Source organism: Dipodomys ordii, unplaced genomic scaffold (assembly GCF_000151885.1).
Source record: "Dipodomys ordii isolate 6190 unplaced genomic scaffold, Dord_2.0 Scaffold94, whole genome shotgun sequence".
Lineage (NCBI taxonomy): Eukaryota > Metazoa > Chordata > Mammalia > Rodentia > Heteromyidae > Dipodomys > Dipodomys ordii.
Window position 1 is genome coordinate 2,410,143 of NW_012267310.1, and position 14,099 is coordinate 2,424,241.

A 14,099-nucleotide genomic window follows, 5' to 3' on the forward strand; every position below is an offset into this window, starting at 1 on the left:
GTTTTACTTTTTGACTTTACAGCTATTCTCGATTTACTAATATTTTATTTTCTTTAAAAAAAAAAAGAGGAGTCTGGGGGTGATGGGGAAGGTAGATGGGGAAATATAAGAGGTGGGATTCCCGGAAGTCCGCGTTGCGCTGTTTAAACCTAAGGTGACCGAAGGGATGGCGGGAGAGCCCGCCGGGAGCCTCAGCAGCAGGGCGCGGCCTTTGGTGACGCATACTGGGGAGCACAGCGCCCACGTTTCCACCGTTAGCAGAGGCCTCACACCCAAGCGCTCCAAGTTCGGGGCTGGAGGCGTCTCCGCTTCTGGCTCCCTCCCCCGAGGCGCGCTGGCCCCGCCCCCTGCTGTCCGGGTCGCTCCCGCGGCCCCGCCCATCTCCTACTCCTGGCCTCCCCCGGCGCCGAGCACTCCCCGCCGGCCGCAGCCTGACACGCCGTGCGGCCCCCCAGTCTCCCGCGGCCGCCTCCCCCAGGCATGGCACAGGGCCTCTCCTCACTATGGCAGCAGCACGGCACAGCACGCTCGACTTCATGCTCAGCGCCAAAGGTAAAGGGTGCTGGCCACCACCTGCCTGGCTACCCCCACTGATCGGCAGGCTGAGGCTGGGTTTGGGGCCAGGGTTGGGGCCAGGGACAGGCGGGGCGCGCGCGGCGGGCGAAACAATGCGGGCGACCGCGCGGCGCCTGCGTCTCCCGGGCTGCTGCTGCTGCGCCGGGCATGCTGCGGCGCCTCGTGCACCGGCCACGGGCGGAGGCCCGGCTGCTCATGCCGCGCCTGGCTTCGCCCGGGTGCTCGGTCCTAGCCGCAATGCGGGCCCTGGAGGGGCCGCGTCGGGGTTCGCCAGCCGCACCGCCCTTCTGGGCCTGGACTGTCGGTGCACGCGGACTTGCTGTTCCCGCGCCCTCCCTGCTGCCCCGACACTGATCGCGGTGGAGGGGGTGGGGTGGGACGGGGAGTGGGATCTCTTTCAGGCCCGCTGGGCAAGGATGGACCTCTTCCCGCCCCTCCCCCCATAGAGCGGGGGTGCAGTGCGGAGAGCGAGGTGTGACCCGCAAAGCGGCCCCGAGCTGGGGGGTGTGCGCGGCGCGCAGCGGGGTTGCCCGCGCCACCTTTTCCTGTGCTTACAGGCGGGTAAATTTCCCTTTTGGGGGGGGCGGGGGTTTTCCCTCGTGGGGTGCTCGGGCTGGAGAAGAAGCACCGTGCTGCAGCGCCTGAGAAGCTTCTTAGCCCACTGCTTAGGAGCTGGAGACCCCGGAAAGGGACTGAGGCCGGGGGGGGGCGGAAAAAGGAAACAATTATTATTACTAGGGCTGGGGTGGGATGAGATCTGGGCGCGGGAATTATGAGTCCCACAATCGGGGAGGCTTGGAAGGCAGCCGGCCACACCAGAGAAAGCTGGGGCAAGTGGAAAGTGTGCGCAGGAATTTGGAAGCGGAGAGGTGCTTTGCAGGCTTCTGTTCTTGGGGCGCCGCTAGCATGGGCGGGCGCTGGGGGCGGGAGGGATAGGATTGCCAGTTGTTTTTCTGGTGGCCTTTAAACCTGGGTCGGTTGCAGACTCAGGTCTGCAATTCCCGCCCCACAGACACTCGGTCCATCACCCGTACCTCGCATTTTCAGTGTTTTCGCCAGTTACTTGAACCACCCTTTTCTGTTACTGTGTTTAACATTGACTTTATTTCTAAGCTTGACGACTCTGCATTTTCTCCTCCAAAATCTAAAGAATCTTTGAGGACACAAGATTAATAAAAAGATCCAGAATTATAAGCAAAACGTAGGTTTCAGTCCTTTCCTTATTAGCAATGACTGTGACCTGTATTGAGGCTTTTCTGAGCATCTTTTCCATCTGAAAAAAATAAAAAGGGAAAAAGTGCACGCTCATCAGCCATAGGGACAGGAACTGCAAGCTATGAGAACTGTTAAGCAACCCAAGTGTATTTGACTAGTTAGGAGTGACTTGATGCCCTAGCTACTTAGGAGGAGGCTGAGATCTGAGGATCATGGTAGCCAGCTCAAGGCAGGGAAGTCCAAGAGACCCCTATTTCCAGCTAAGTAGCAAAGAACCGGAAGTGGAGGTGTGGCTCTTATGGCAGATTGCCAGTCTTCAGGGAAAAAGCTAAGACCCTGAGTTCAAGTCACAATCCTGACACAAAAAAAGTAACTTGGAGAAAAAAGTATCCTGTAGTTAGTTCCCACTTTTTGGGGGTGGTGGCGGTGGAACGGGACTTGAACTCTGTCCCTTTTGTTACCTTTGCCTATGCTTTTTCCTTGCATTCCTGGTGCTATACCACTTGAACTATGCCTTCAATTTAGCATTCTCCTGATTTGAGATAGTCTCAGGGATGCCTTCCAGGCTGGCTTTCGGCCACAATCCTGAGATCTCAGTCTCCTGACTAGCTAGGATTACAGGCATGAGCCACCAGTGCCTGCCTTAGTTTCTACATTTTTTTTTTCTGTTCTGGTACTGGGACTTGAACTAAAGGAGGGCTTGGACACTGTCCCTTAGCTTTTTTTTCCCATTGGTCCTGCTGCTTGAATTCAGGGCCTCAGCACTGTCCCTGAGCATCTTTATTCTCAAGGCTAGTGCTCTACCATTTAAGCCACAGCTCCATTTCTGGTTTTTGAGTGGTTAATCAGAGATAAGAGTTTCTCTCGGACTTCTCTGCTCCGGCTGGCTTCAAACCATGATCCTCAGATCTCAGCCTCCTGAGTAGCTAGGATTATAGGCGTGAGTCACTGGTGTCCCAGTCTCTTTTAGCTTTTTCAATCCAGCCTGATATTTTACTGCATGAGTCATACCCTCTTTCCTGGCTTTTTGCTGTTTAATTGAAGAGCCTCAAGGACTTGTAAGCCCAGGCTAATTTCTAACTGAGACCCATGGACCTCAGAATCCTTGAATAGCTAGGATTCTAACCATGTGCTACCAATACCCATCCACTTTCCACAATTCTTAGGTGAGGAGCCTGCTGGGAAGAATGTGGAGATAAAACAGTATTTGGGTGGTGGAATTGGTAAGATTGCTAGTGCTTTGCTGAGCATTGCCTTGCCAACTTCATGGCTCTAGCATGTTCCATTTATTGATGAGGAGAGTGAGGCTTGGAGAAATGTTCCCCAGCTGATAGGGGTGAGCCTGGGAAGTGTCCCTGGGGTAAGCACCATGGGAACACTCAGCTCTATTCTAGACTTCAGGGAGAGTGATCTCAGCATGGGCGGGGAAGATCCTAGCAAAACTTCCTTTTCTCCTTACCTAGAAGCCATAAACCTGCTTAACTTAGGTGTTGCCTCTTGCTGTGGTGGCTGCAGTGAGCTGCTTCTGTTGTGCTATTCTGCAAGAAGGGGGAAGCCTTCACTTAACATGCTAGAAAGATTTAACATGGAAGAAAAATTTCACCCTTTGGAGCTGACACTGCTCCAAGAAGAGAACCCAGGGATGCTCAATTTGGAGGACAGGAAGAGAAACTGGTAGGTTCTCTGTTGGCAAGATGGGAATCAGGCATCTAAATGTACTTGTGCAAACAAAGTAAAGTTTAAAAAAAAAAAGATTGAGGATGCCTGGAACTGGTAGCTCACACCTATAATCCTAACTACCAAGGTGGCTGAGATCTAGAGGACTGCAGTTCAAAGCCAGCCCAGGCAGGAAAGTGTATGAGATGCTTATCTCCAGTAAACCACCAGGAAACGGGAAGTAGAGCTGTAGCTCCAGATTGTAAAGCACTAGCCTTAAGCAAAAGAGCTCTGGGACAACACCTAGGAAGGCCTGGACTTCAAGCCACCTGACCCCCCCCAAAAAAAAAAAAAGATTGAGGGTAAATGAATATGTTAGAGTGCACATGTAAAGCAGGATAGACAATCTTAAGAGGGAAAATAACATTAATTTTTAATATTTTAATTAATATTTTAATTGATATTTTAATTTCTAGTGTATTAACTGAAGATAAAGCTTTGGCAAAAGGATGAGCAATGTAGAAAAAAAAACATTTTGTAGGGATGTGTGGTTTCTAGAGTCCTTACAAAATGTTCTGGAAGAACTGATGTTTCATTACTACTCTTGTCACTTCATTTGAGGCAAAACAGCCATTCTCTTGTAAATTCATAGTTGGAAATAAGAGATCTGTCTAGATTGGAATCTTTTAAATGCCTTTTCAATAAAAGGGATACTTAGGGAGAAATCTATGTGTGAGGTCTCTGAAAACATTTATTTTAATTGGTGATAATGAGTCGAAAGGCATTACTCCTGGCATGTGTGTGTTGGAAGTGACTCGAGGGTGAGTCAGATGCCTTGTGGAGCCTGGATTCAAATGTTTTCCCCCTATTGTCAGTAATTTTTCCTAATACTGCAGTTCTGTGATGTGATTTTCTTTTTGCCAGTCCTGGGGCTTGAACCCAGGGCCTGGCTGAAGCCTAGCACTCTACCACTTGAGCCATAGAGCTACTTCTGACATTTTCTGTGTATGTTGTATTGAGGAATCGAACCCAGGGCTTCATGCATGCTAGGCAAGCACTCTGCCACTAAACCACATTCCCAGCCCAGTATGATGTGGTTTTTTTTCAATCCCTCCCTCCCTCCCTCCCTCCCACCCCACCCCAAGCTTGCTTTCTTTCCTGAGCTTGAATTCAGGGCCTGGATGCTGTCCTTGAGCATTTTTGCTCAAGGCTAGCACTCTACCACTTGTTATAGGTCCACTTCTGGCTTTTTGGTGATTAATTGGGGATAAAAAGTCTTAAGGGCTTTCCTACTCAGGCTGGCTGAAGATCCTCAGCATCAGACTCATGAGTAGCTGGGATTAGAGGCTAGGGCCACTGGTGCCTAGCTGACAATTAGTATTTGAAATTCATAAAGTTACACAGTTAATTAAAATGCGTTTCTTCTTCATTAACACATGAAATAATAAGAGGTAGCAGTGGTGCTAATAACTTACTTTGTTTTTGTTGTTGTTGGTCGTGGGGCTTAACTTTAGGCCTGGACACTGCCCCTCAGCTCAAGGCTAGAGCTCTACCACTTGAGCCACAGCATCACCTCCGGTTTTCTGAGTGGTTTATTGGAGATAAGAGTCTCATGGACTTTCCTGCCTGGGCTGGCTTTGAACAGATCTCAGCCTCCTGAGTAGCTAGGATTACAGGTGTGAGCCACCATGCCTGGCCTAACTTACATAATTTTAAGGGAGAATTGACCAAAATCAATATTTCAATCCTAGTGTATAATATGAAAATCCGTTATTTGGAGGTTAGAAGCTTGGCTCTGTTGGTAGAGCACTAGCCAATGAGCAAAACCATCAGGTACTGAGTTCTAGTTCTGGACTCAGATTAATAGAAATTGTGATTTCACTGGTGATAATGACCTAGGAATAGTTGGTAATATATAGCTATCTCCCCCCCACACAAGTTCATAAGCCCTTTGAATTGGATCTATTGGTGCCTTGAGAGCCCTTGAATTCCAAATTTGGACCCTAGTCTGGAAGGAAAGAGCTTGGACTTTCCATTGTGTTTATGTTTCTCTTATCTAGCAGTAAATTTCTATGCAAATCTCCCTGATCCCTGTCTGTCATTGAAAACATACAACTGGCTACAATTCAAAAGGGCTACTTATTAATTGCTACTGGCTCTGTGGTAGGTCTTGTTGCGTTTATGTTAAAGATTAATAAATAGGCTCAGTGAGTTTTTTTTTTCAACTTTTTGTTTCACTGAAAAAAAGTTTAGGCTTGGAAGTTTAGCTCAGGGATTCCTTATAAATGAGTTTAGCTGGGCACTGGTGTCTGAGGATTCCCGTTCAAAGCCAAGCTGGGCAGGAAATCTGTGGGATTCTTTATCTCCACTGAACTACTCAAAAACTGGAAATGGCTGTGTGGTTCTAGTGGTAGAGCGCTAGCCTTGAGCACCAAGAGGCAGGGATAGCCCCCAGGCCTTGAGTTCAAGCCCCACAAGGGGTGGGGGGGGGAAAGAATGAATATAATGCCTCTGGATAAACAGATAATCCACAGATGAAGCACTCAATAGACTGTATCACTATTCTAACCTACTAACCTGACAATTGATACCAATACAAATACTAATCAGCATTGTGTCTTAGAGTCTGGTTCTGGAGCAACTTTGTGTTATAACAATGACATACAGCTATTAAATCTTCAATCATCTAAGGTAAGACTATTATGCTTTACTCTTTTAGTTTTAGTTTTTGTTTTTTTGCCAGTCCTGGTGCTTGACCTCAGAGCCTGTGCACTGTCCTTGAGCTTCTTGCTCTGGCTAGCACTCTACCACTTGAACCACAGCACCAATTCCAGCCTTTTCTGTGTACGTAGTGGTGAGGAATCAAACCCAGGGCTTTGTGCATGCTAATCAAGCACTCACTAACCCACATTCCCAGCCCCGTGCTTTACTCTTTTTTTTTCTTTTGGTGTGGGTTCTGAGTCTTGAACTCAAGACCTGAATGCTGTCCTTAAGCTTTTTTGTTGTTGTTGTTCAAGGCTGGCACTGTACCACTTGAACCACAGCTCCACTTCAGGCTTTTTGGTTAATTGGAGATAAGAGTCTCATGGACTTTCCTGCCATGATTGGCTTTGAACCTTGATCCTCAGATTTCAGCCTTCTGAGCAGCTAGGATTACAGGAGTGAGCTGCTGGCATCTGGCTTATGATTTACTCTTGTAGAATAATTTATTTCTTATTCCTCTACACACATGTGTGTGAGTTTATTGGGAGTATTGGAGCTTGAACTCAGGGCCTGGTCACTGTCATGTAGCCATTTCCATTGAAGGCTAACTCTATTTCTGGGTTGCTTTTCTTTGGGTGGTGGTTAATTGGAGCTAAGGGTCTCAGGGACTTTTCTTTCCTGGACTGGCTTTGAGCTGCAATCCTCAGATCTCAGCTTCCTGACTAGTTAGGATTACAGGAGTGAGCCACCTGTGTTCAGCTAGAATAATTTTACTTTTAAAATTAGCATGTACATTTTTAAACGTCTGTCTAAAATATCTCCCAAGTTTCAAGACATTCTAAACTTCCTAGAAAATTCAAGATTTTCTGCTACTGCTAAGTGAGAGGTTCTTAATATGTACATCCCAGGGTGGCCGCAAAACGCCAGCTCTTTCTCCCCCATCCTCCCAAATGCTGAGATTGCAGGTGCTGCCACACCAGGCTTGAGGGTTTCCACTTCTAAGTATGCTGGAGTTTAAGGCCGTGTGAACTTGATTACAAGACCGTCGCTGCTTCTATAATTGTGAAGCCTCTTAGTTTAATGATTCTCATTTGGGTGCTTCATTACCACCACACTGAGGGACATTTGGCAATATCTGGGGCATTTTTGGTTGTTATAACTTGGAGAGGTGCTGCTCATGGCCAGGAGGTAGAGGACAAGGATCCTATCTGTTAATGCCCACAACAGTCCGTGCATTGGCAGCTCAAAATGTTAATAGTGCCCAAGTAGAGTGACAATCTACATTCTGCTTGGAGCTCTGACTAGGCATTTCAGCAATCCAGAAATAAATCATTATCAGAATGTCTCTGGTCCTTTTTGGAAGTCTCATGATACGTTACCTTCTTCCTGTGTGTGAGGAAGAAGATGGACCATGCTCCCAGGTATTAGAAGCCCAGGGCTAGACCAGCACTTAATATCAAACTGAACACTGGGGTTTGAACTCAGGGCCTAGGCACTGTCCCTTAACGCACCCCCCCCAGCTCAAAGCTGGTATACTATAGCACTTGAGTGACAATTACACTACTGGCTTTTTGCTAGCAGGTTTCCTGCCTAGACTGGCTTTGAACCTTAATCATCAGATCTCAGACTTTTTTTTTTCTTTTGTCAGTCGTGGGACTTGAACTCTGGGCCTGGGTGCTGTCCCTGAGCTCTTCAGCTCAAGGGGAGAACTCTACCACTTTGAGCCACAGCACCACTTCTGGTTTTCTGGTGGTTAATTGGACTCAAGGACTTTTCTGCCTGAGCTGACTTTGTACCATGATCCTTAGATCTCAGCCTCCTGAGTAGCTAGGATTACAGGCGTGAGCTACCAGTGCCCGTGCCCATTTTTGTTGAGCTGCTTTGTTTTTTGCTGTTCCGTTAATTGCTTTCTCATGGAGGCACACTGTCTTTGTGTGATTTAAATTGGCATAACCAAGTATGAAACCTCAGCAATCCAATTTCTCTTTATTTTTTTAGTTATACATTGTAAATATTAGTTATTGTAAATATTAGTTATACAGAGGAGATTCATTGGCACATTTTCACACATGCTTAGGGTGTTTTAATCAGCTTTACTCCCTCTATCACTTGTATTTTATTTTTTATATCAAGAGTACCTTCTCATTTTGGTTTTTTAATTTTATTTTTTTATTATTATAAAGGTCATGTAGAGAGGGGTTAAAGTTAACCTAAGTCAGGTAATGAGTACCTTTCTTTTTTTTTTCTTTTCTTTTTGTTGGTCATGGGGCTTGAACTCTGGGCCTGGGCGCTGTCCCTCAGCTCTTCAGCTCAAGGCTAGCGCTCTACCACTTGAGCCACAGTGCCCTTCCGGCTTTTTCTGCTTATGTGGTGCTGAGGAATCAAACCCAGGGCCTCGTGCATGCAAGGCAAGCATTCTACCACTGAGCCACCTTCCCAGCCCGTCAGTAATGTCTTATTATCAGGACATCATGCTTGCTAGGCTTGCTTGCTTATGGCTAACATTTTTTTTGAGAGGTTGAATTGGGAGTCTTTATTAACAAGCTGGTGTCTGCAGGTGGCCTCTTGTCTCAGAGTTGTGCAGCCCCTCCAATACACTTAGCACTACTAGAAAACTGAGAGAGCAGAAAAAATGCTAACAAACCAGATGAACACCAATGGACAGCTGAAGTGGAACGCCATGGCGACTGGAGGAGAGCCAGGAGACACAGACATGAAGCATGTTGTGATGTCGCCTGAGCTGGTCTGCTTCTAAATAGTGTCAGCGTCAGGGAGCCCCTAGGTCGCATTGGATTCTCCCAAGTTCAAGGCACTGGACTGACAGGTCCAGTAACCAATTGTCCAAGTCCCCGCCCCTGCCTCTAGGAATTCTGGCACGCCTATCACCTGGGAGGTGGGACTTCACCTTTCTCCACCCTGAAGACAAGATGGCTTTGCCTGACACTCCTCACAGTTGAGTGACACCTCCAGCCTAGTCTTTTTGCTAGTTATTCTGCCTGGGCTAGCTTTTCACTGCTATTCTCCAGCTCTCAATCTCCTGAATAGCTAGGATTACAGGCATAAGCCACCGGTGCCTGGCAGTTGCAAAAGCCAATTTTGATTGCATTTAGCACTTTTCTTGTCAGAGAGTAGGAAGAGGGCTTCTCCAGCATTCTCATCCCCTCTTCTATTAAACTCCATTCCCCTTTGTTCTACTAATGTGTGCTCTAGCCCCTTCCTGGCTTTCACTATGGAGCCTACTGGCGCTCTTTGGGTGTGGGATTCAATGCAAACTAGGGCAATCTGCATTCAATCTAGATTGAATCTGTCTGGGAGGAGTTTGAGTTTCTGAAATTTGCATTTTAGAGTGTCTTTCTTACACAGATTCTGATGCTGTTGAACCCCTGAGGGTCCACTCTAATTGGTTCTTCATTAAAAACAAAACCAACTAACCACAAAATTGACAGACACTAGGTGGCTCACACCTGTAATCCTAGCTACTCTGGAGGTTGAGATAGGAGAATCCCAGCTTTAAAGCCAGTCCATGCCGGAAAGTCTGAAACTCTTAGCTCTAATAACTACCAAAATGCTGGAAGTAGTGCTGTGTCTCAAGAGGTAGAACACTAGCCTTGAGCAAAAGAAGCGTAAGGACAGTGCCCAGGCCCTCAGTTCAAGCCCCAGGACTGATACACAAAAACAAGCCTCAGAACATCTTAAATCTTTGGCAACTTCATCCCAACTACCAGTCAGTTTTGTTTTTCAGATTGTTCATCTGTTTTTTTGGCTTCATTTCTTGTCCAGAGCCTCACTATATATATATAACTCCATTTTGGGAAGGAAGAGCTGGATCATTAGATTCAACAGAATCCCAGTATCCCCTAACCTCATTTATTTTTTAATATTAAAAATTATTATTTTTATGTGGTACTGAGGAATCATGCATTATAGGCAAGCGCTCTACCACTAAGCCACATTCCCAGCCCCCCCATCTCATTTTAAAAGCTTCCCAAGGCCCCCCATTACCTTGTGAGTGAAGTCTAAATTCCAGATAAATATGCACTAGATCTATTTCTACCCAGTTCTTCCTCTTTTGGCAACCTATATCTGAGTGAGTTTTTTATTTCTGCTCCTTGCTTTTCTAGTGGCCACAACTGACTTCTTTGGAAGAAGATTCTTTCCCCCCATCCCCTCTTCGCATAAGTTTTCTCTCCCGTGTTAATTGTGTTTGAAAATGCACATGTGTGCCCACTCATGCTTCCATGCAAGTGTTGCTCTTGGGGCTTGAACTCAGAGCCTGGAGTTGTCCCTGAGCTTCTTTTGCTCAAGGTTAACATTCTACCATTTGAGGTACAGTTCCACTTGCAGCTTTTTTTTTTTTGGTGGTTAATTGGAGATAAGAGTCTCACAGACTTTCCTGCCTAGGCTGGCTTTGAACTGGGATCCTCAGGACTCAGCCTCCTGCATAGCTAGTATGAGAGGCTTGAGCCAGGCCTGATCATGGTAATTGCACTGATTGCGATTTTCTCCAGACAGGATAATTTGTTCTGTGAGCTTACCATTAAAAAAAAAAACCCACAACTTTATAAATAACTATATAAAGTATGGTACTTAGAGTGTGTCCTTTGCGTTAAGCCAGTTGCGATAACCTATGTAAAAGTACCTTGTACAAACAGCTTCTTCTAGTTCTCACTGGGTAATTCTTGATTTAAATGGTGTGGGAAGGAAACTGGCTGTTGAAGAAATTGACTGGGTTAAGCAAGGCTCAGCCAGTGACCTCTACCCTCACTAAGGGGAGAGAGAGAGAGACGTGTTTAATAGTGAAGTGATGCTTTTCCAGGGAAGCTTGAAGGCCTGTGTGAAACATTCAGGACTGATTCCAGTTGAATAACTGGTAGACAATTAGTCTTGTGTTCTTTTGTTTTGTTTTCTTGAGGTGAGAAAGCTGGTTTGGTTTTGCATTGGAGGAAACTTCTTATCCTCTGTATACCATTACATTGTATTTGAATTGGCAGCTGCAAAAGCCTTAGCTACTTTCTTAGGAGATGGAGATTGAAGTGCTGTGGCATTAAGGAGCTTTGAAAGAGCTTTAGGCTTTGAACTGAGTACCTGGAAGATTTGAAATTATTGGGCTTTATCATTAAATTGCAACAGTCTTAACTCAATTTTAAGAATTCTTTGGAGGAAGGGGTAGGTAATAAAAATTGTCAGAGTGTTGTGGGGTGATAACACTTCTCATTTGAGCCCCTTCCAGAGGCTGGGTCAGGAGGATGGAGAGTTTGAGGCTAGCCTAGGCTGTGTAGTAAGATCTTGTGTCCAAAAAATATGTGAAGAATTACTGTATTGTGGTTGTCTATATAAAAATATGTTCAATAAGGCTATTATTGAGTTTAGTTTTGCGGAGTCACTACTTATTCCACGCGTTTTTAATCCACCGTTTTACTGTAATTGTAACCGTAGCCTGCTGGTGTGCCTTGTGGCTCCAACCACCATTTCATGGTAGTTTAATTACAGGCTCAGTGCTTTTGAAAAGCAAGGAAACCTCCTCAATTGGATCTATAAACCAACGATGTAAACTATGCACAAATGCTCTTTTAAGCCCTTAACAACACGGCACTTTTCCAGACCCCAACCAAAACTACTGCCTTAAGGTGTGCTGGGCCTGAATTTCATTGTACTGATATCTTAGTCTGTATCCAGTAGAGCCACTGAGTTAGTGTCAGTACTGCTATCAAGTATATTGAGTCCTAAGCTTCATACCAAAAGGAGCTCAAAGAAAGGAGTTGCATGTTCCAGATTCCTGAGCTGACTTGATTCTGTGAAGTTTAACGTTCACCTTTATTTCTGTCTCCCCTGGAAGGTGCTAATGATAGAAAAAAAAAAATCCCACACACTGTGTTGTTGGATGGGATGGCCAGTACTATGTTTGGAAGAGTGTCAAATGATACATAAAATGCTTAACGCTAATTGTAATACTTAAGACTGAATACTTTGAAATTGTGCCAGTGGCTAAAGAAGCATCAGTTTATAAATAAGTATGAATTTAACTTCCTGAAAGTTTGGAACTTTGGAAAGTTTGGCTGGCAAAAGATGTGGAAAATAATGGGCAAACTTGTGATTTGAAGGCTTTATTAAAGTAGAATTTTATTTATTCCTATTTTTAAATTTAATTAATAATATATATTATATATGTATATATATACATACATACACATATTCCTGGTCTTGGCGCTTGAACTCTGGTCCTGGGTGCTGTCTCTGAGCTTTTGTACTCAAGGCTAGCACTCTACCACTTGAGCCACAGCTCAGCTTCTAGCTTGTATGCGTGTATGTGTATATGTGTGTGGGTAGTAGAAGAATCTCAAGAACTTCTGCCCCTGCTGGCTTTGAACCATGAACCTCAAATCTTAGCCTCATGAGTAGTTAGGATTACAGGTGTGTGCCACCAGGACCTGGCCTGTGTCTTTATCTTGAATAGGTATTGAATTTCAGCAGATACTTTTTTTTGCTTCATTTAATATGGTCATGATTTTTTTCCTTAGCCTTGTAGTAACGTGGATCAGATTTTTTTTTGAACTAGCCTTGTGTACCTGAAGTAAATTTCACTTGGTCATGATATGGAATTTTCTGTATTATTGGATCCTATTTTTTTTTGTTAAGCATTTTGTTAAGTATTAATAAGGAGTTTGTGTATGTATTCATAAGGGATTTTGAACTGTAACTTTCTTCTTTTTGCCTATCTTTGCTTGGTTTTGGTTTATGATAATGTTGTTTCATAAACTGGGAGGCCTCTGTTAATTCTTCTTTAGATGTTTGGTAGAACTCACCAAGAAATGTACTCATTATCTTGCCCATGTAATTGTAACTCCTCTGTACAGTATTTTCACAATAAAAAAGATTTTTTTTGAATTTTAAATTGCAAAATGAATTTCCTTGTTTGTAGGGGTACATTAGCTGAGTTGTGGTTATTGGTGATGTTAGAGGAATTGGCCCATTTCATTTGTAAGTTGCCATTTGTGGTATTCTCATATCCTCTTGGGGTCTATAGAGTCTGTAATGATAGCTCTTGTTTTTTCAAAGCTTGCCAATGTGTCTTCCCCTCTCCCAGTCTTGTTAGTTTATTATTTTATTGGTTTTTTTTCTTTTTAGGTACATGACTAAAACTTGAACTTGATTCTTGCTGCTTTCACAGCACTTTACCAACTGAGTCGTGCCTCCAGCCCCTTATTGGTCTTTTAAAAAAATCTAGCTGTTTGCTTTAAAAAAAATAGTTGATAGGTTTTCAGTTTCATTGATTTCTATTGCACTTTCCTACATTTACTTGAGTTTATTTTTCTGTACTTTTTATTGGTTCCCAGACTGGAAGTTCAGATGAATGATTTGAAACTTTGAAATGGAGACTGGCACTCTTAAATATACTCCCATTTTCTAAAGTGGATCTGTTTTCGTTTGTTGCCAGTGTTGTGATGTCTGTATATGCCTTAAAAATTAGAAATCCGGGGCTGGGAATGTGGCTTAGTGGTAGAATGCTTGCCTTGCATGCACGAAACCCTGGGTTTTTGATTCCTCAGTACCATATAAACAGAAAAAGTTGGAAGTGGCACTGTGGTTCAAGTGGTAGCGCGTTAGCCTTGAGCAAAAGGAAGCTCAGGGACAGTGCCCAGGCCCTGAGTTCAAAGCCCATTACTGACAAAAAAAAAGTAGAAATCCCAGCTGGGCACTAGTGGTTCACCCTTGTCGGTGTTTAATCCAAGATAAGAGTCTCATAGAATTCCATTGTGTATATATACCACATTTTCTTGGTCCATTAATCTACTGAGGGGTGAAAGACTTGGAAAAAATTATATTAAATGGAGTAAGCCAAGCCCAAAGAAACTTAGGTCCCATGGTTTCCCTTATTTGCAATAACTAGTATATGTCTGAGTCAAGCAGAAAAGGTCAGATAAGTTGATGTTAGGGAAATGAACCCTAAG

The 14,099-nt window shown here is 44.6% G+C and overlaps 1 protein-coding gene across 1 annotated transcript in view; it reads left to right on the plus strand.

Moving 5' to 3' along the window:
* The first annotated feature begins 250 nt into the window (after positions 1-250).
* The window catches only part of Sms (spermine synthase), a 69,078-nt gene continuing 55,229 nt past the window's right edge, over positions 251-14,099 (plus strand). Inside the window, exon 1 of the mRNA XM_013026492.1 lies at positions 251-552. Within this exon, the coding sequence (XP_012881946.1) occupies positions 504-552 (49 nt within the window). The 5' untranslated portion in view covers positions 251-503. The remainder of the gene's footprint in view (positions 553-14,099) is intronic.